A 21,914-nucleotide genomic window follows, 5' to 3' on the forward strand; every position below is an offset into this window, starting at 1 on the left:
CCCCCTTTTTTCCTATTTTCCTTCTTGTATTTATAACACATTACAATAGCTCTTTGAACTCCTGTTCATTTATTTGGAGATAATCGTTACTCTCATGGAGTTATGCTGCTAAAAAAATTACTTATGTCAAAGTAACATTGATATTTCTTCACCCTATGCTTGAGACTGAAATTTGAAAGTGTATATCTTTCTATTCAATATCAATGAGGCAAAATTTGTGCTAAATCATTTCCTCAGGTTCATTTATTATTAATGTTAAGTTTATGTTTCACAACAAACAGTTGTTATTTATGGTATATTTAGCCATTCATTCTAGACTTTGAATTTTAGAATTTGAAATGCTGGAATCCTGCTGCATTATAGAATACTGATATCTGATATTTTACATGGGAGATCCTAAAAGGAAGATGAAAATTATATTGCTCTCTTTCATTTTAACATTAATTGATAGAATCTTGGTTATGTATTCAAATACAAACAGCAGAAAACATTTTACTTGGAAACTTAAAAGGGTATAATTTGAAGGTAGGACAAGTAGGATAACCTTTGCTCAGCTATATTATGTAAATCTAAGTTGTTCATGCTCTGTTCATGCTCTGTAAGGACTTCTAATCAGTAGGCATTTGAGCATTATTTGTATTGTAAAGTCTTTTCAGAAAATGCCCATAAATAAAAGAAGTTTTAACAACCTCTTATTGACTTTTGGTTTTAGACAAAGCATAAATTTCAAAATAACTCAATACTAGCATCATTCCCTGTTGTTATATTTAAAGGTCATTTACATTTTATTGACTATAACTTGTTTTCTTCCCAGACTAATTCCATGTTCTCTGCTTCAATATATTATACAATTATACCTTGCATATAAAGGTTCTTTCCTCTTATATTGCATTAAAAATATTTTCAAAGTCTATCTGGAAATTAAGTGTATCTTGATTCTTTAAAATGTCCTCAGAACTAGAGGTTATTTGAATTTTAGAGTTATATGTACTTGGAAGAGCATGTATTTCACCCCATGAAAAAATTTAGGCACACAAAAAAATTAGGCATAACTAGCTCTATAAGACCATATTTATTATTATACAGTTCTAACAAGATTGGTTATTTCTTGGTGAAATAAATCACACGCATACACACATGATTGATGTTATTGCTAGGACACCTTACCTAGAGATTGTCCTTTATCTCTCTCTCCCTTTACCTCCTGTCTATATTACGAGAGGATGTCTTACCTTCAGGATTTATCCAAGCCTGGCCACTAGTGACTCTTCAATCTCGATCATGTATGCTAAGTCTCCCACATTATTTCCTGGCTTTTACTATTTTCCTTCTATATTTAATCATCCATACATGAGGTAGACTTTAATTCAGTAGTATTTATTGAATTAATGAAAGTATAAAGTCATCACTCACATTGATTAGCTTTGCTAGAATAGCTAATATTCATTATAAAGCCCCTGGATCATGCAAACCATGTTCTCTTTGAAATGACTGGGAAATAAGGAATTTATTTTAGAAAATAAAAATACTTAAAATACTTAAAATATGCAAATACCCAATTTTAAATTTGGTTTTAAGAGAAAAGTTCCTTTATGTTAAATAACTGATTTTCCATGAAACAAGATGATTGTGATTTCTGTTATTGTATAATTATTTCATTTATATTATAATGTGCTTGTTATAAAAATAAATTTAATCACAATAAGGTAACTTGTGTAAAGCATTGATATACACACTAGCCTAACATATCAATTTTATGGCTACTGATGTTTCTATCTGTGTTTTGGAGTTTGAAAAATGCTAGGTAGAAGTGTATGGAAGACCACTGTTAAATAGTCAACACATCCCATTTCGAAAATATGAATTATGGGGTTACCTGGGTGGTGCAGTCGGTTGAGCAACTGACTCTTGGTTTTGGCTTAGGTAATGATCTCATGGGTGGTGAAATGGAGCCCAGCCTCCAGCTCCATGCTCAGCAGGGAGTCTGCTGCAGAAGGGGGAGTGTCTCCCTCTGCCCCTCCCCTACTGGTTTGTGTGCATGCAGGAGTGTGTGCTCTCTCTCAAAGTGGATAAATAAATCATTTTTAAAAAGTATGAATTATGATTTCAGAGAAAATCACATGTCTTAAGGAAGTGACTGGAATATGGAGATATAAATTCAGATATTCAAATAGAATCCCCTTCACTGAAATTTTATTCATATTTTCAGAATGACTTTAATCTAAACTTTAAACTATTTGATACTGTTTATGCTTGGGTCTATGGAATATGTTAAACTACAAACATAGGGCAGATATTAAAACTATTTTCAAAAATTATTAGCAAACAAAAAGCCATTCTTGACATATACAAATTATATATTATGATTCTTCAGTCCAGTGAGTTGCATTCCGTATTTTTCTATAATGCTTTCTTAACCTAGAGATCAGTTTCTGGCTCCTTCTTCAGTAAAATTTTGGCTTAAGGCTCTAGTGCAGCCTGGCTTTGGTCCTTTTAAATTTAATGTATAATAATGAGAATAATAGTAAAAACAATAATGCTTTTGCCAGACACTTTTCTAAGCACCTTGCTTGTATTAACTTAGTTAATCCTCACAAACACGAAAGAGTTCTTTTCTAATTTCCAGGTGTGAAACTGAGGCAGACATTTGCAGCTCATATTCTAAAGCAAGAGATTTTGGTCTTGTGATTGTTTTTTTGTTTCGTTTTGTTATTTTTAAGCCAGAGTTTTAACCACTGTCTGGAACTAATTTTGTAGCAATTACTTCTAGTCCATTAAATCTTGCATTATTGTTTGCACCTGTCAGTCTCAAAATCAATCTCTCTCTCAGTCACTTTTCCATCATTTTCCCCTCTACCTCTCCTCTTCCTTTTGCCTACCCCTCTCCCTCAGATTGGAACACTGAGCTAGTCACAATCCTTGGTTCATTCAACATCATACAGTTATTTTATGAAACAGTTTCTTGAATTGTAGTATTTAGTATTTCTTCAGTTTTATTGCTTAGTTTTCAGTCTCTTGGAATTCCAGGTAGATATACCTTGGCCATCATTACCTATTACCTGTCTTTTACATCTTTCGCTGGATAGATACATGGATAGATAGATAGATAGATAGATAGATAGATGATAGAGATAATCTTTCTGATTTTATAGTAATGCTTAATTCTTTTCTCTGATTCTATTTCCCTTCTTTTGTCTATTTAGTCTTGTTTTTTTTTTCTAGTTTATTTTTCGCTTATGAACTAAACACTTTCTAGTTCATTTCTGAGCTCTGATAGCTCTTTTTACATGCTCCTATAATTTATTGGTTCTTATATAACCCATTTCTATTTCTGATATATATCCCTTTTTATTACTTTTGTAATTCTCATACTTTCTTCCCCTCATTTTAATATTATACGTTTCTGCTTTGTTATATGTTTCCCTCCTGCTTTTACTTTCTGTCAATATATTAGTTCACTTTCCTTTTTTGTTTTCTTATATACTTGTATGAGGTTCAACACAATCTGTTTCTTTTTTTATGTCTAAATGAGAAAGTTTTGTCTGTGCTTTTAGGAGGTTTCTTTTGGAATAGACTGTTCATCTAGGGTATTGTCCTTGCTCTATGCTCCATTAGGACTTCGCTTGAGGCAGTTTTTCCCTCTCAAGAAGGGACTTATTCTTAAAGAAGGACATTTTTGTTTTCTGAGATCCTGGAGTGCTTGTGCTACCATAGTACTATCAGCTTTTTCCTTACGCATTGTATTTGTCTCCATTGTTTAGCTTTTTCCTCATGCATTGTATGATCTCCGTTGTTTACCTCACAATCACTCAGCATTTGGAGCTTGTGTAGGCTTGTCCCAGTTTTATGTTTTTCTTTCTTACTTCTTTTCATATCATTGAGAATTCTACATTAGGGGTCATCTCTTCTTTTTTTGAGGATAAGTATTTGCTTGAAATTTCTGTGTTCTAGTGCTCTTGGAGCCATCTAAATTTTCCTTTTTCATTTTTCCACAATCTACCTCACACAGGACCCAATAGAGTTCCAGCTATTTTCGGAGTTTTCAGAAACCCACTTTTTAAATAGGGTTCTTGTAGTTTGCCTGTATTATGGGGATATTTTCAGAGTTTAGTTTTTGTTTCTTTAATTATCTTAGGCATTCATCTTGTCTCTATAAGAGAATTAGGTGAGGTTAAAAATCTAAGCCAAGGGTTGAGGTGCCTTGGTGGCTCTGTTGGTTGTGGGTCCAACTCTTGATTTCTGCTCAGTTCAGGATCTCCAGTTCATGAGATAGAATGAATCATCATGGGACCCCCTGCTCAACAGGGAGTTTGCTTGAAAATCTCTCTCTCTGCCTCTCCCTCTGCCCTTCCTCCCCACTCTTTCTCTCTCTCTAAAAAACATAATAATAAATAAATCTTAAAAAAACCTAAGCCATTGGAGGAAAATAGAAGTCATAGAAATAATCTACTTTATTTGTGGGAGTGTGCCTACCATATTCATAGAACAAAATAGTAGAGTTTAGTCAAATTAAGTATGTGCATAATTTATGAACCAAAATTCCACTCATGTACATATTACAAAGAAATTCTTATACACCCCTTTCATTCCATGTTGGATCCAGTATAAGAAAAAAAAGATTAGATTGATTTGTAGCTAACTTTTAACCCCAGCAGAGAACATATATACCCTTTCCATGTAGGATTTATAAGTCCTGGTAAAAAATTTACCTGCTAAGAATTCCTTCATTGAATTCTAAAATACAGATATAATACAAACAATGCAATTTAAAAAAGAAATTAATATCAGAGTAAAAGACTGGCTCTGCCATCTGGACATTTTTAAAAGGTGGTGTTAAATACTAAACATTTTGAGAAAAACAAAATGAAGTTGCAGAAATTCTGCAAAGAAATTATAATTGAAGCATAACTGGGGGCACCTGGGTGGCTCAGTGGTTGAGGGTCTACCTTTAATTCAAGTCATAATCCCAGGGTCCTGGGATTGAGTCCTACATCAGGTCTCTGCAGGGAACCTGCTGCTCCTTCTGCTTATGTCTCTTCTCTCTGTGTGTCTCTCATGATTAAATAAATAAAATCTTTTAAAAAATGTATTCCCAAAGAAAATGAGAGAAGTGAGGCAAAAGCAGAACTAAAAATCCCCTTCAAAATGTCTCCTTAGGGATCCCTGGGTGGCGCAGCGGTTTGGCGCCTGCCTTTGGCCCAGGGCCCGATCCTGGAGACCCGGGATCGAATCCCACGTCGGGCTCCCGGTGCATGGAGCCTGCTTCTCCTTCTGCCTATGTCTCTGCCTCTCTCTCTCTCTCTCTCTCTCTCTGTGTGACTATCATAAATAAAAAAAAAAAAAAAAAAAAAAAATTAAAAACAAAATGTCTCCTTACCTGAAATTTACAAAAATCACTAACTAATATGAAGGAAGATACAAATAAGAGATGTTCATCAAAGCATTATTCGCAAACAAATATGTTTGTCAATTATAAGACTTAATATTGATAAAATGTCTATAATACCCTAACCAATCTACAGATTCAGTGCAATCCCTATGTATCCCAATGACATTTTTTTTTTCAGAAATAGAAAAAAAATTTCTAAAATATATATGGAATCTCAAGAGACTCCAAATGACCAAAATAATTTTGAGAGGAACAAAGCTGGAAGTTTCACGCATCCTATTTCAATATATAAGACTTTGTAAAAATATGTGTGTGTGTGTGTGTGTGTGTGTGTGTATATACACACACACACACCATCTTTATCCATTATATACACACACACACACACACACACACACACACACCATCTTTATCCATTTCCCAGTTGATGGACCTTTGGGCTGTTTTATAATTTGGCTCTAATAGATATGTTATAAACAGGGTGCATGTATCCCTTTGAATTATAATTTTTGTACTCTTTGGATAAATGCATAGTAGTGCAGTTGCTGAATTGTAAGCAAGTTCTATTTTGACTTTTTTGAGGAATCTCCATACTGTTTTCCAGAGTAGTTGCACCAGTTTGCATACCCACTAACAGCATAAGGAAAAAAAAAAAAAAAAAGAGAGAGGGAGAGAGAGAGAGACAGAGGCCAACCAAGAAACAGACTCTTAACTATAGAGAATAAACTGATGATTACCAGAGGAAATGTGGGTGGGGGCATGGGTTAAATAGGGAATGGAGATTAAGGAGTGCGCTTGTGAGGAGCACTGGGTATTATATGGAAGTATTGCATCACTATATTGACACTTGAAACTACTATTACACTGTATGTTAACTAACTGGAATTTAAATAAAAATGTTTTAAAAATCCAAACAAACAAAAACAAAATGTATAATACAATGCATCAGTAACCAAGATCGTGTCATACTGGCATAAAGACAGAAATATAGACTGCTGGAACAAAATATAAGACCCAGAAATAAACCCTTGTGTATGTGGTCAAATGTTCTTCAACAAGGGTACCAAAAAAAAAAAAAAAAAAAAAAAAAAACAAGGGTACCAAGAGCATACAATGGAGAAATAAATAAAGGACTATTTATTTTCAACAAATAGTGCTGGGAGAACTGGAATCCACATATGCAAAAGAATAAAGTTGGAGTCTTGTCTTCTACCATGCATAAAACCTAACTCAAAATGAATTAAAGACCTAAAAGTAAGACCTAAAACTATAATACTTCTAGAAGAAAACATAGCAAAAAAGCTTTAGGACATTTGATTTGTCAATGATTTCTTGGATATGGCACCAAAAGCACAGTCAACAAAAGGAAAATAAATGAAACTACATCAAGCTGAAAAAAATCTCTGTGCAATAGAAGGAACAATCAACAGAGTGAAAAGGCAACCTATGGAATGGGAAAAATATTCACAAATCATATATCTGATCAGGGTTTAATATGCAGGGTATATAATGAAATTATACAACTCAACAACAATAAAACATAACCCAATTAAAAATGGGCAAAGGACTTAGATAATATTACAAAAAAGAAATATAGTCAACATGCATATGAAATGATGCTCAAGATCACTAATCATAAGAGAAATTAAAAACTACCATGAAATAACACCTCACACCCATTAGGATGGCCACTGTCAAAAGAATAAAAAATATTATGTGTTGGCAAGGATGCAGAGAAATTGGAACTGTTGTGCACTCTTGTTGGGAATATAAAATGGTGCAGACATTACAGAAAATAGTATGGAGGTTTCTCAAAAAATTAAAATGGAATTGCTGTTTGATCCAACAATCCCACTTCTGGGTATATATACAAAATATTTCAAAGCAAGATCTCAAAGAGATACTTCCACACCCATGTTCATCAAAGCATTATTCGCAATGACTAAGAGGTGGAAGCAACTCAGATGTCCATTGATGGATAAATGGATTAAGAAAATGTGGTATATATCTACAATGCAATGTTATACGAACTTCCAAAATGAGAAAATCCTGATACATGTTACAACATGGATAAACCTTGAGGACATTATGCTAAGTGAAATAAACCAGTCATAAAAGAGCAAATACTGTGCTATTCTACTCATGACATATCTAAAGTGGTCAAGCATAGAAACAGATAGGGAAAAGGTGGTTGCCAAGGCCTGTGGGAAGGGGATGGAAAATGAGTAGTGAGTCTTGAATTTCAGTTTTGCAAGATGGAAAAATTCTAGAGATCTGTTGCATAACATAATAATAGGCTTATACTACTGAATTGTACACTAAAAAATGATTAAAATGAGGACATCTGGGTGGCTTAGTCAGGTAAATGTCTGCCTTCGGCTCAGGTCATGATTCCAAGGCCCTCAGATGGAGTCCCATGTTGGGCTCCCTGCTCAGTAGGGAGCCTGCTTTTCATTTTTCCTGCCCCCTGCTTGTGCTCTCTCTTGCTATCTTTTTTTTTTTCTCTCAAATAAATAAATAAATTCTTTGAAAATGATTAAAATGGTATGTACTGTTATGTGTTTTTTATTAAAATAAAAAATTCTTTTTCTTTCTTCTTCTTTCTCTTCTTCTTTCTTTCTTTCTTTCTTTCTTTCTTTTTCTTTCTTCTTTCTTTCTTTCTTTCTTTCTTTCTTTCTTTCTTTCTTTCTTTCTTTCTTTCTTTCTTTCTTTCTTTCTTTCTTTCTTTCTTTCTTTCTTTCTTCTTTCTTTCTTTTTTTTCTTTCTTTTTATATTCTTTTATTGGAGTTTGATTTCCCAACATATAGTATAATACCCAGTACTCATCCCATCAAGTGCCCCCCTCAGTGCCCGTCACCCAGTCACCCCATCCTCCCGCCCACCTCCCCTTCCATTAACCCTTGTTCACTTCCCAGAGTTAGGATTCTCTCTGTTTTGTCACCCTCTCTGATATTTTCTTTTTTTTTTTCCCTCTCTGATATTTTCTCAATGGAGCTTCCATCTTGACTAAAATCCCAGTGGGTGGAAGTGAATATACCCTTGACCAAAAATTAACTCTATTATCATCTTCTCATAATTTTGGGAGAGAGCCTCTAAAAATAAGACCATGAGTGCTTAAAAAAATTCTTGAACAAATATGGGCATTAAAAGAAAAAAGATGAGAGAACAGAAAATTCTAAAATCTATGTAGTTTAACATTTAACATAAGCCTGCCCTACGATATTGAGTATGTTTTCTCAATAATATGGAAGCCAAATTTAAAGAGAGACCATATAAACAAGTATAAAACATTACTCAGCTCTCTATGCAACAAAACTGTTATTGTTCGATGACAGTGTGTGCCTTTAAGTTTTTATGGATACCTGTATTGTATAGATGTCCCACAAGGAATGTGCCTTAGTTATGAAATAAAGAATTATTTTAAACTAAAATTTAAAAAGGGAAGGTATTATATACATTGTTTTCTCTAGGTTGAAAATCAGGCAAATCTGGCTTATACGATTTTGTGACTATGCAGTTGACAAATGCAATTACTGAGCTATTGGTCATGTAGATATGTCAGGAAAGACTAGATAACTCCCTGAAAGTATCAAAAGGGCAAAAGATATATCAACATTTTTAAAAGGAAAGTGTAGGAACAAGCAGAAAAAGCAGCAGTGGAAATGATATTTTATTCAGTTCCATTTCTTGATGGAAAATTTATTGGAATTAATCATTGATTGATCAAATTACAAATGTCTAAAAATGCCAAAGGTAGTAGTAGTCTTGTAGAGAATAAATAATGTCAGACAAATTCAATTTATTTTATGACAGAGTTACAAGAGAGAAACCGTACATTTAATAGACTGGGGATTGAGTTGGTTCCTTCAGTGTGTCCCACATTACAATTGCCTCAGCAAACTAGGAAGTATGGTATTAGATAGGTGCATGTACCCAAAGGGTAGCGATCAAAAGTTCACTGTCAGTATCAGAAGATATAATGAATATCCTTTCTTTGCAGTTGTCAGAGTTCTGTATGTAATAATTACGTAAGGGGTTGAAAAGCCTGAATAGAGAGTGCTTTTTGGTTGAAAAAGAGTCAGTTAAAGTGGCTTGTTAATCTAGAGTGGAAAAGTAAGAATCTGATGCCATCGTTCTGAGTAGCAATTATAGACATATTATATATAACTTCTCTTCAAGCAGCATAGTTTATTTTAAGATAATTGTCATTAGGGAAATTACAGCATATACCGGGAAAAAGTGATTGTAAATGACTTCGTGCAAACTATGCATTATAGCATTCATTCCACCATTATTTATGTAAGCAATGTGATCTTACTTCAAAAAGATTTTTTAATAATTCCACATGAGCCAAATTAACAGTATGCTAAAAGATTACCATCCAGAATGTTACAGGAATTTTATGTAAGGCGTGTGAAATCATTTCGGAAAAGATGCTAATTACAAATAAAATAACAAAGAACAAAGCTGTTAGATGTAATACAGTATTCCTTTCACCTCCAGAGGTAGTCAGATCTTTAAAAAAATAATTGTTTCAAAATGCAATGTAAATTAATATGAATTGGGAATTTACATGCTTAATGGGTATCATCACCTTTCCTTTTACTCCAAAATTACAGAAATAAATGTTTTTGTTCTAATTCTAACAAAACTAAGAAAAAAAGCCCACCCTGTCTTAATAGCTTTATCATTCTTTACCCCCACACATAAGTATGCATGTACATATATATTCATTTTCTAATTGCTCATTTTCCCCATCAGAATATAGATTCCATAAAAGCAGAGACATTTTCTTGTTTTCTGTTTTATCTGTGGTACCCATAGTAGAGGTTTAAGAATTTTGTGGAATAAACTAATTTTAAAAAGAAAGAATAGGTAGTGTACATTTGCTCAAAAATACCCATTTTGGGAATAGTCTCATAAGACAAAATTAGTGATTCTTTTTAAATATATGGACAGTTTCATAATGATGAATATGAATGATAGCATTCACAGATTTAATCCTTTAAAAGACATCGCTGTGACTCTCTTTTTAATTCCCTTTAAGTTTGTTGGAATGTAAAATAACATGCTGTTTATCTTTACTATCCTATTTGGTAACAGATGATTACTATTTTCAATTATTTTTTGTAGGAATAATTCTCAGTAACTATGAAACATATAACCTTACAACTTAGTTTGTTCTATTTATTGTGCCTAGGAAAGTTAGTTTCGCTTAGATATTTTAAATCTTTAAAGGGCATATTCTTCCTGTGTTTTATTTGAAGTTGCTAAAAATTAAATCCATCATTTGTCTCACGGAAGTCAGTCACATCTTCAATGGTAACTTTTAGTTTTAGCTGACAGTTCATCTTAACATATGGTAGCAGCATGCATGTAACTGTTAACAGGTGTTGCTTCAGTTCTATTAAGGTTCTTCAAAATCTTTTTTAAGAAGGAGAGTAATAAGAACAATCATATTTATGACGACTTTTCATTTTGCTTACTGTTTTTTTCCTTGTGATTTTTTTCAGAAATTGAAAAATTTCAAGGTTCTGATGGAAAAAAGGAAGATGAAGAAAAGAAATATCTTGATGTCATCAGCAACAAAAACATAAAGCTCTCAGAAAGAGTATTGATTCCTGTCAAGCAATATCCAAAGGTATTGCAATATATGCTCTGTTTTCATAGAATTAAGAAAAAAATAAAAAAACTTGATGTTTTATTCATTGTCTTTTATGAAATGAATATTTAAAACTTCATTGTATTAGTATACACAAATATATGATATTGATGGAGGAAAGAGAAGTCTTTGAAAGTACAACCATAAGAAAAATTTTCAACTAAAGACCATAGCACTTTTATTCTGTGAATATGGGAAGCATAATTAGATATTTTAATTACTTATTTAATATGTAAATAGTTCAACAATTTGTCCAAATATACATAGTCACTTGATCTTGTTTTGGTTCATGTTACTATATTTTCCAATTATAAAAAAGAGTGGATTAATGGTACTAAATATATAGCATTATCTAGTCCACAGGAAATTATTATATCCAGGAAAGTAATCTAGTCTTTATTAGACCCTTAGATTAGAACCTCTAGTCTTCTGTAGTCAGGGTTAATTTATTAAGATAATTACAATACTGTTCTCTTGAGAGTACTTTCTCACTAGACATTTTATCATACAAGATTTGTATTACCAGAATCATGAGTATAAGATAAGGCATTCCACATCATGGTTTCATCACTTATATTTATAAATTCCGATGGGTAAAAGGAGTTTCTTTCTCTTTTTTTAGTAAATTAAGTATGCTTACAATGGAAACTCAGTTTCAATCTGGTAATTTACTTTCTGAAGAGTGAATCTGAAACAAGGACCATGCAATTATCCTAATAATGAAGACTACAGAAATAAATGCTGTAGTCTATCAATTGTCTTCTAATATGATAAATTTTAGTAAATATAATTAAGTGGGATGTTGTGTTTATAATTATTTCAAATAGGAATAAATTGTTGCAGCCCACCAAACCATAAAATTTAGCTTTCAGATGAGGTTTTTGGGCATGCAGGTTTTTTGGGTTTTGTGGGATTTTTTTTTTTTTTAGCTAGATTGCCTCTATTACAAGAAAAGTCCATTCAATCGATGTATATTTTACAATTAATTTTTTTAAGATTTATTTCATAATCATGTTTTTATGAATATTAAATTAGGCAGAGAAAATGTACATGAAAATGTTTACTTGGTAATAAAATGTGGTAGAAATGTGGATATTAAGAAAAACGTCTTTTTAAAAAGATTTGGTTAATCCACTATGAAGTACAAGATTCTCTCTCTAAATAATGTATTTAAATATTACATAACTAGATACCATTTCTCAGAATAACACTTGTCTATTCTCTGGATATGGAAAGCCAGTGACAGACTCAGTATCTCCTTCTTAATAAAGTACAGACCTGTATCTCTGACCAAATCAGATTGGTAAAGTGTGAAAGGCATTTCAGGTCGTGGTGGCTCTTGAAGTGACAGCATGAGTGTTTTTATACTGAATATTGCAGTAGTCTGTATTTGATGCATGATGATGAATATCGAAACAATAATACTGTATAGTGTCTCATGTTTGTGTGAGATTTAATTTCATAATTTATGGGAAGATGATCAAATAACAAAACTACCTATTTGTATTGAAACAGACCATATCTTACTAGCAATTATTGTACCTCCCAGAATTTTTCGAATCGCAGAATGTTTATGCTGAGACTAATTATCTAAATCACAGAATATATAAAGCTTTTATTTACCAAATGAGGTAACTGGGAAATTATGAATTACTCAAAGTCATATCTTTGTTGCAGATAGAAATATTTAGAGAAGTTGCTGTTATTTTAGATTCTTCACTTTTTGGGAGCCATTACGTTTATAACTTGACTGATAATGTTCACATTTTTTTATTACTTATTTATGTACAATATGGAAGAATGTGAGGAATGAGAGCTCCTAATGATTAGTGCTTTTATGGAATATTATCAAATAACAATTTATGCCTTAGAAAATTTGCCATTCTTAATTGACGAGTAGAATGCTAGATCACTTTAAATCATTTTTAAAAGGATGTGCATTTCATACATCACAATAAAAGAAGTCTTAGAGCCCTTTTACAGAAAAAGGTACTGAGAACAAAACAGAACAAATTCATCTATCAAGTTGACCTACATTTGTTTTTGTTTGCTTTTATAGTATAACAAATTAAAACCAACTTTCTGAAAACCATATTTTATTTCAAAAGTGGTGACTCTCTCCTACTAAGTGATTATTGCCTACCTCTCACAAAAATATCAGTGGGTTAAGATTACAGTCACTACACTTGAGCCATATTGGATGTACATTTGGGAGCTGTAAAATATGTGGTGTGGTGTGATACTATGAACTGATGGGCAGAGAATAACAGTATTTATGGACTTAAAGTTTAATCTTTTATAATAAAAAGTGGTTTATCCGTCAGGGGGTACATTGGAGAAAGACCTACTTTTCACAACTTCTCTCAGAGCTGCCTCTCCCCTTGATGCCTGCTGTCTGTTTGATCTGGTAATTAGTGAGGCAATGACACAGTCCTTTCCAACAAAAGGCAGTAAATAACTATGGGACTTCTTGAGGAAATGACCTTATCTTGACTTTACTACATGACCTTTTTAGATAGATTTGATTTCAGTTAGTCTCCAATATCAAGTTAATTTGCTGACTTAATTGAATAATACAAGGAATTGAAATAAGTTTAAGATTTTGAATTATACAAAATGTAAAAATGCTGTTCAAACACATTAAGAATGATTTATCTAACTCTAGTGCTTTATGTTTAATCACTAGATTTGGGGGGAAATATGTCATCAAATTATAATGAACAGCTTTTCTTATTTGTTTTTAATATTTTTATTTGCAACAAGATTAGTCAAGAAATAGACTATGCACATCTATTGTTTGCATTTACAGATGTTTCAGAATCAGTGCAATTATTTCTTGATAGTCAAGTCTCCAAGGAGGCAACATGTGGCAGTATGTTTTTCTATAATCCTAAGAGGTTCATGTAGAAGATCCTAGTGAGATTCATGCAGAAAACTCACTGTCCTTAACGTGAACTCTTTCTCCCTAAATCCATACAAAATATATTTCATAGTCTAATATACATTTACTTTTTTTTAAATCTTAACATCTCCAACTGGTATGCATATTATAATCAGAATTATTTTACAGTCTCCATCGGACAAGTGATGGTCATACCTTGTTACTGTTGTCTGTAAACTTGGCCATGCCTTTGTATCCAGTTGTTAATTGCGTTGGAAATGTGAATTGAGGTTCTTTGCTGTTGAAAATGTCTTCAAAGATTACATTATGATTTAGTGTTGGCATGCAAAACTATCACATATCCAACGAAAGAACAGAACCATAGCTTAGGGCATAAAGTTGGTATTAATAATATTAACAATATTCATCCTTGGAAGAAAGAAAAATGCCATAATTTCTTGGTCCTCAACAAACAAGTGTCTCATAGGGACCTAAGAAACAAAGGTACATTTAAATGGCTAAAGTTTTATTCTGTTTTTAGACATGCAAAAGGACAGTCTAACACAAGCATGGGCAAATTGAGAGGGCCATGAGGTGCCACTTCCACCCACTTGAGGGAGATCTGCTCCTTGCTTGCAACTATACCTATTTGGTCACCTGGGCAATCCAACCTCTCAATGCCTTTTAAAAGTGTCTTTTGATGTTGGCTTCAGAATCCTCTGAAGTGCATCAGGCCTTTCCTTCAATTAATTTTGCCTGGAGGCCCACTTTTTATTTCTGGATTTGAGTTACTGCCAACTTTTTAAAGCAGTAGATCGCCAGGAGTGTATATCGGCCCCAAATTTGGCCCCTTTTAAGATCAAACACAGCTACGTTCCCCAGTGCTGCTTCTCAAATCAATTCCTTATGTAGATTAATGCAGAAAATTAAAGTTCCAAAATATGTTCATAAGCACCACACTTGCCCTATATTTCAGTTACTCTGCTCAGTCCCAGAGAGAGGAGCTGCCTTTGTGCCTGACTGGAACCAGTCTCTGAAACCTGTCATGTCTTCTCATAGAGTTGGTTTCTTTCTCTATACTCCAAAAGATGAAAACCCAAATCAAAATTCTTGATGAGTGTTATTTTTTTCTAACTTAAGTATTTATCAGACCACTTAAAATAGTTCTTAGAGACCCAGGATTTCTAACTGTGGTAACTTTGTATTTCAAAGCCAATATCATCACCTATAATCTTGGAAACACCTCTCTATTTTTCTAAGCAATGTGGTTTTCCAAAAACCACTCAGTAGCTTACATCTTAAACCTGTTTTATCTTTACCAGACAGAGGTTATTGCATAGCGTTGCTTTTTACTTTTCTAAAGGTAATGGAAGAGAGGATTTTATCGGGCTTTGTGATTTCAATTTCATTCATATCAGTTTCCTAGTCTCTCACCTGTGAATGTAAATCTCAATTGGAAAATAACATGACACTCAGATTCACATTTCCTATGAGAAAGAAAAACATTCCAAAATTCTCTGGACTGCATTCTCTCCAGGAGAATGGCACTTGAAATAACTATGTTTTCTAGAAATTTGTGGTGATATGTCTAGTCCTTGTCTTTTCCAATAACCCTTTCTTTTAACTAATTCTCATCCTATGTACTTCAATATTATTTTCCATTTGGTGCTTAAAATTCTTTTGTCTCTGTGTTAGAAATTTGCAGTGATATGTCTAGTCCTTGTCTTTTCCATAACCCCTTCTTTTAACTAATTCTTTTTTTTCTTTTAACTAATTCTTATTCCATATTTAAATCTTTTTTGTCTTTATGTTTTATTGACCTATGTGTTCCTAATCCTGAATTATGTTCTTCTCTCCACATCCTTTTCTATGGACTCAGCACAACCTCACAAAATACTTCCTCATACTTTTTAAAATAATCTCTCCTTTCTATGTATAGATCTCCTAGAGAATCTTCAGTCTGTTTTAATCCGTTGTTTCCTTTCTGCCAGATTATTTCACATTTGCCCTCAACTGGAAAACTGAAAACTACTTCAAAAGGATCATTAAAGTGCCTTTTAAAATGTGTCCAAACCTATATCCTTAACTCAAGGATTCCTTGAGAGTAAAAAGAGTTTCCACCTCACATCCCTTTCTATAATCTTACCATTTTTCATTCACTCATTTGTTAATTTATTTATTTAATTCAGTGAGCCTTTAGTGAGTTTGTCTGTACCCATGGAACACAGATGACTCTTGTTATTTGTCATTGTAGTAGAAGTGGTTTCTTATATAGTAGATCTTTAAAAGACTAGAGAAGAAAGATCATTAAAACAATCAAGAGGAACTACGTTAGCTGTCTAATGGATTCCAGTATTATTATGGACCTTGAAGGACTTTTTCACATATGGAAGCAAGTGAATTTGATATAAATTTAAATACTGTATATATTGATATTAGCAGAAAACAAACTTTCTCTGGAAAGGATACAGGAAGTAAAAATTAATGCATGCCCCTCCACCAAACATCCAGATAAAGGATTACAGTTACTTATAGTACTAAGTTAGAACCTGACTATAGCAACTTTTTGAAAGAGATTTGGATCCACGTAGAAAAATTGTGATTTTTGTTTGCCTTCTCAAATTTAAGTGATTGTTAAATTTATGTAACACATTTAGATTTCTACCATTTTATAATTAATTTCCTTAAAAATATATGGATTTCACAAGGATATCACAAAAAATAAAACATTATAGGAATTCCATTAGGAATGTCAATGCAAGAACTTTAAAATAGTATCAAATATTATGTGCCAGTGTTCATAGCATCATTGTTCATGATAGCCAAGGATCAATGCAAATATCCTCAACAGATAAATGAATAAGCAAAATGTGGTTTGTGTCTGTGTGTATGCACACACGTATGTGTGTGTGTGTACAACAGAATATTATTAAACCTTAAAGAACAATATTTAGATACCTGTTATAACATGGATAAACATTGAAAATGTGCGAAGTGAAATAAACCCGATACAAAAGGGCAAACATTGTATGATTCCACTTATTTGAGGTACTTAGAAACTACCAAATTCTTAGACCTGGAAAATGGAATAGGGGTTACCAGAGGGAAAGGAGAGGGGAAAAATGGGGAGTTACTGTTTAATGGATACAAAATTTGTCTTTGGGATGATGAAAAAGTTCTGGAAGTAGATGTGATAGTTGCACAACATTGTGAATGTAATTAATGCCCCCGAATTGCACATTTAAAAGTAGTTAGAATAGTAAATTTTATGTTATATATATTTATTGCAATAAAAAGTAATGTTAAAAACTACGAGCAAATGTATTAATGGCACATTACAAGCAGAATAAATTACACCCAAATGTCTTTTAATTTCAGGGATGTAAGACTGGTTGAGTCTACATACTTTTAAAATTTACTGAATTTTAGAACAGGATCAAACAGTCATTTGATAAAATAGATTTCTCATTCCTCATGAAATAAACATGAACATATATTGTATAATAAGTATATATTTATAATCGGAATGAAGAGATCCTTTATTCAATAAATATTGGAAAAATAACTATTGAAGTCTTTAGGGGCAAAAGAAAAGAAAGATTAAATCCCTAACTCATCTTTTACACCAACATACATCTTAACTGCTCTAAGATTAAATGCAAAAACAAAACAAAACCAGTAGAAAATATTATGGGAAATTTAATGGAGGGAAAGCATTCCTTTTTTTTTTTTTTTTAAGATTTTATTTATTTATTCATGAGACACACAGAGAAAGGCAGAGACATAGAGGGAGAAGCAGGCTCCACAGGGAGCCCAATAAGGAACTCGATCCCGGGACTCCAGGATCACACCCTGAGCTGAAGGCAGATGTGCTCAACTGCTGAGCCACCCAGGCATCCTGAGGGAAAGCATTCCTAAGAAAGATGGAAAAATACTAAAGCTGTAGGTAAACAATTAAAATATTTCATGACCTAAAACTTCTGTACAAGCAAAAATGGTAATGATGATTACCAAAATTAAAAGTCACAATTAAAATACCAAACTGGTATGACTATTTGAGAAATATTGAAACACGTGACAGAAAATTTATTTTCTTCATATGTAGGGACTCAATTCTTCTAATTGTACAAGAAGTTGATGATGCCAATAAATACCACACATGTACTGTTTAAAGCAAATAGAAAAGTATCTTGAACATTACTTATTGGAAAAGTCAAGTCAAGATGACTTTGAAATGCTTCTATTTTCTATCAGACTGACAAGAAAGTTTGATTATAACCGAAAATGATGTTAGGGTACAGGAAAACAAAAAACAAAAAACAAAAACACTCCATAACCTGTTGCTCAGACCATTGAGATTCAGCCATTTGGGGAAACAATTTTGTAAAATCAATGAAAATCACAAAGGCAGACTTTCAGAAGCAGTTGGATATCTAGCAATTTATTTAAGAATTATATATTTGCAAATATATTTACTATTAAGTCAAAGTATAAAAGATGATTGTTTCTCTTGAGTATAAAAGGAATATATCTACATTTTTATATATGATGATAGATTGTAAGTAAAAGGAAGGAGGCCCTTTTTTATTGTAGGCTCTTTGTGCTGTTTGAATTAGTAATTATTAATATGTTATTAATATGTTATTTTCTGAATAAAGATATTTTTAAAATAGTTTGGGCTAATGAAAACATTAAAATAGAAACAGTTCTGTTTAGATTTTTTTCCTAGACCAGAGGACCAAATATTAAAAACTAAGGATTATTGAATTTTTTTGTAAATCAGACACTTTAGTTTTTACATATATTAACTCATTTCATTGTCGTAAAAATTCCAATAATTCATTCTCTCCATTCATTATAGACAAGGACATGGAGTCTCAGAGGAATTTATTTGCCAAAACCTCATTACTAGAAAATGACCAATCAGGATTCATATTCTATTCATTCTAGCTGCTCTAATTTCACAGCTTCTTGTCTATACTTCATTAGACTATGTTTCAATTAATTATAATGTAAGCAAATGATGTCTTAAAACATACAGTAGAAAATTTGACTCCAAACATGGCTCCGCAAAATTTATTATGATCTTCAAAACCAAATAAAAATTTTGTCCTAATGAAAAACTCATACTAGAAAAACTTCTTTTTCTAGTTTATCAGTAAGTATGCTGCTTAAATGAGGAATATATTCTAGAACTCAAGTTTAGAAATAGCTAACTTTATAACATGAAAATAGTCCTTAAATCTGGGACCTCCCACTTACAGAATTAAGGTTTTTTTTGAGAACCTAGTGCATATCAAACACTAAGCAAAGTACAGTGAACTATTTTATTCCTTCAGGAATGCTGTAAGAGTTCTGAAGAAGAGACTAAGGTTTAAAAATATTTAAGAAGCTCTCCTAAAGCCACACAATGTATTAGTGATAGTGTTAACATTGAAATTCAGGTGTGTTTGTACCGAATCCTCTCTTCTTTGCATTAAACCATTATTACGATTCACTTTCTTTTATATGAAGAGGCGTTGAGATAACTCTGGACACAGACTGCTTAGTTTGCAAAGGCCCACAGATGGAAAAACAGATGTATTTCTCCTCTGGTGTGAAGTGAGGCAGAAATAATAGACTCATTAGTTGGAGTGTATCTCATAGGTCGTATGGTCTAATCTTCTACCCAATTAGGAATCATTTCTAGAATATCTGTGATACTCATCAGGCTGTCTGTGAATACGTCTAGAGATTAAAAAGAAAGTTCAGATTATTATAAAACAGCTGGATCTGATAATGAATAGATGTTGCTATTCAAATTTTTTTTCTTCATTGAAATACAATTTTTATCCTTGTAAGTTGTCATTTGTCCTGGTTCTGGCTTCTGCATCACAAAAAAACTCATTTAAAACACTTGAATCATGCTCTTAATTGAAGTATCTTGATAAGTTGTCTTCGTTTGGCTTCTGGACATCAGATTTATTTTTATGTCTTGCGACAAAACTAGTTCCATTTCTCACCCCCCTCTGCTGGTTTCTCCTCTGCCACAACTTAATGTTGGAGTTCCCCAGGGATTAGCCATGATGTTCTTATATGTGTACATTCACACCCCCTTGGTCATCTCACCTGTGACATGGCTTTACCTGTCTATAAATTCATGATCTATTCAAGACCTCTTTCCAAGACTTAGAGATGGAGCCACCTTCTTGACAGTATGTGGATGTCTGGACATCTCATATTCAACCAACAGTCTTCTCACCCCACGTGTCTGTTTCACTGGTTGGCAGTACTATCCTTTTATTTGGTCGGGTCAGAAACTGGGGACTCCTCCTTGACTCCTTTCTCCCACACATCCTATCCAATCTGCCGGGCAAATCGAGTAGTCTTATCTTTCAAATACATCAAGAATCAGATAGCTATCACCACTTCCACTGTTACGACCCTGGCCTAAGTCATCATCTTCTCTTACCTGGATTACTCTCATGACCTCAACCTCTCTGCTTCTACGAGAACCTTCATCTATCCCTATGTAAGTACTCACAATTCCTTTAACCTTCTCTCATTTTTCTTTTTTCCATAGCGGGTATCACCTTCTAACGGACTTCTTACTTATTTGTTATTTTTATGATTTCTCCACATTAGTATGTAAACTGAAAAATGGCAAGTCTCCTTGTCTTTTCTCGATCAATCACACATCCCTATCACGTACAACAGTGCCTAGCACAAGATTAGGTGGTCTATAAATAATTGCTGAATGAATATAGAATAACTGCATAGCCTCTTTTCTGAGACATTCTCTGGAGGAACTATAACAGACCCAGAACAAAGATCTCCCTATTCTCACCTCTTGCCTATTCTTACAAAATTTTCAGGGAACTTGTCATACTTATAGGAATGAAATCACAGTTTCTCTCAAAGAGACTCCAGTATCTCTGTCTTCATTGAAGGAAGCCCCAGTGCTGCTCTAATCTTGTCAGAGAGAACCCAAGTACAAGAAGAAAGCAATAGCAGTGAAAATTTTACTCAATACTAATGCCTTGATAATCGGTTACTTTACTTAACCAAATTTTCTAATTAAAATGAAGTTAAAGGTTAACTCAGAAATTACTTTCAAGTCATTTCTGAATATCATGTTTCAGTTTTATTATTTAATTATCCATTTTTATTAAGTACAGTATATTGAACATCATTTGACCTTTTACAAAAGAGCCTATGAAGCTTTCACATGATAATTCTGAATATTAATTCCACTTCATTTGTTCATTCAGGAGATATTTATTGGATCTATATGGCAGTCATTGTGAAAATATAAAAGATGTTTTCGTGGGTCTCAGGATATCCTGTAGTAGATTTATTTTTTTATTTCTTAAGATTTTATTTATTTATTCATGAGAGACACACAGAGAGAGAACCAGGCTCCTTGAGGTAGCCTAATGTGGGACTTGATCCCCGGACCCTGGGATCACACCCTGGACAGAAGGCAGACACTCAACTGCTGAGCCACCCAGGTGTCCCCCTGTAGTAGATTTAAACAATTGTCCCAATATGGCTTTGTACTGGGATGGATCCTGAAGCTTTGGGATTGCATTAAATTAAATAAAAACTTGAAGTCAGATTGTCTTTAACAGTTTCCTTTACATGTAAGAGACTAAGGCATGAAAAGGAGGCAAAGATCAGGAAAAATAGGCATTATTTGAAAAAACATAGATAAGAGAAGGAGAGAAGAGGGTATTATTTGGGATGTAGGGTTGAGAAGAGCAGAGAGGTAAGATCAGGGGAATGTTTATTTTACTGTCAAGTCCTCTTAATAGAGAAACTTTATATGGAGATTTTTGCAACCTGGTAATTTTTAGGTCTGGCCTCTTTGTTTCTGGAAAGAAATCTGTAAGAATATATTAAGATGTAGAGTTTTTGAGAGGCTAAAGAGAGCTGTGAAGAGACAGTACTGGGAAAATAATAGAATTTTGGACCAGATAGACCTAAGTTGTGAGTCACAGCTC

The 21,914-nt window shown here is 33.1% G+C and overlaps 1 protein-coding gene across 22 annotated transcripts in view; it reads left to right on the forward strand.

The window, feature by feature from the left end:
- The window catches only part of KHDRBS2 (KH RNA binding domain containing, signal transduction associated 2), a 591,382-nt gene that overhangs the window by 76,325 nt on the left and 493,143 nt on the right, over positions 1–21,914 (forward strand). For all 22 annotated transcript variants that reach the window (XR_012034043.1, XR_012034042.1, XR_012034041.1 and 19 more), the window contains exon 2: positions 10,903–11,030. Coding sequence is in view for 4 of the 22 variants with exons in the window: in XM_072832480.1 (XP_072688581.1) it covers positions 10,903–11,030 (128 nt within the window). In the remaining 18 variants the exon portion in view is untranslated. The remainder of the gene's footprint in view (positions 1–10,902; positions 11,031–21,914) is intronic.

This window comes from Canis lupus, chromosome 7 (assembly GCF_048164855.1).
Source record: "Canis lupus baileyi chromosome 7, mCanLup2.hap1, whole genome shotgun sequence".
Taxonomy (NCBI): domain Eukaryota; kingdom Metazoa; phylum Chordata; class Mammalia; order Carnivora; family Canidae; genus Canis; species Canis lupus.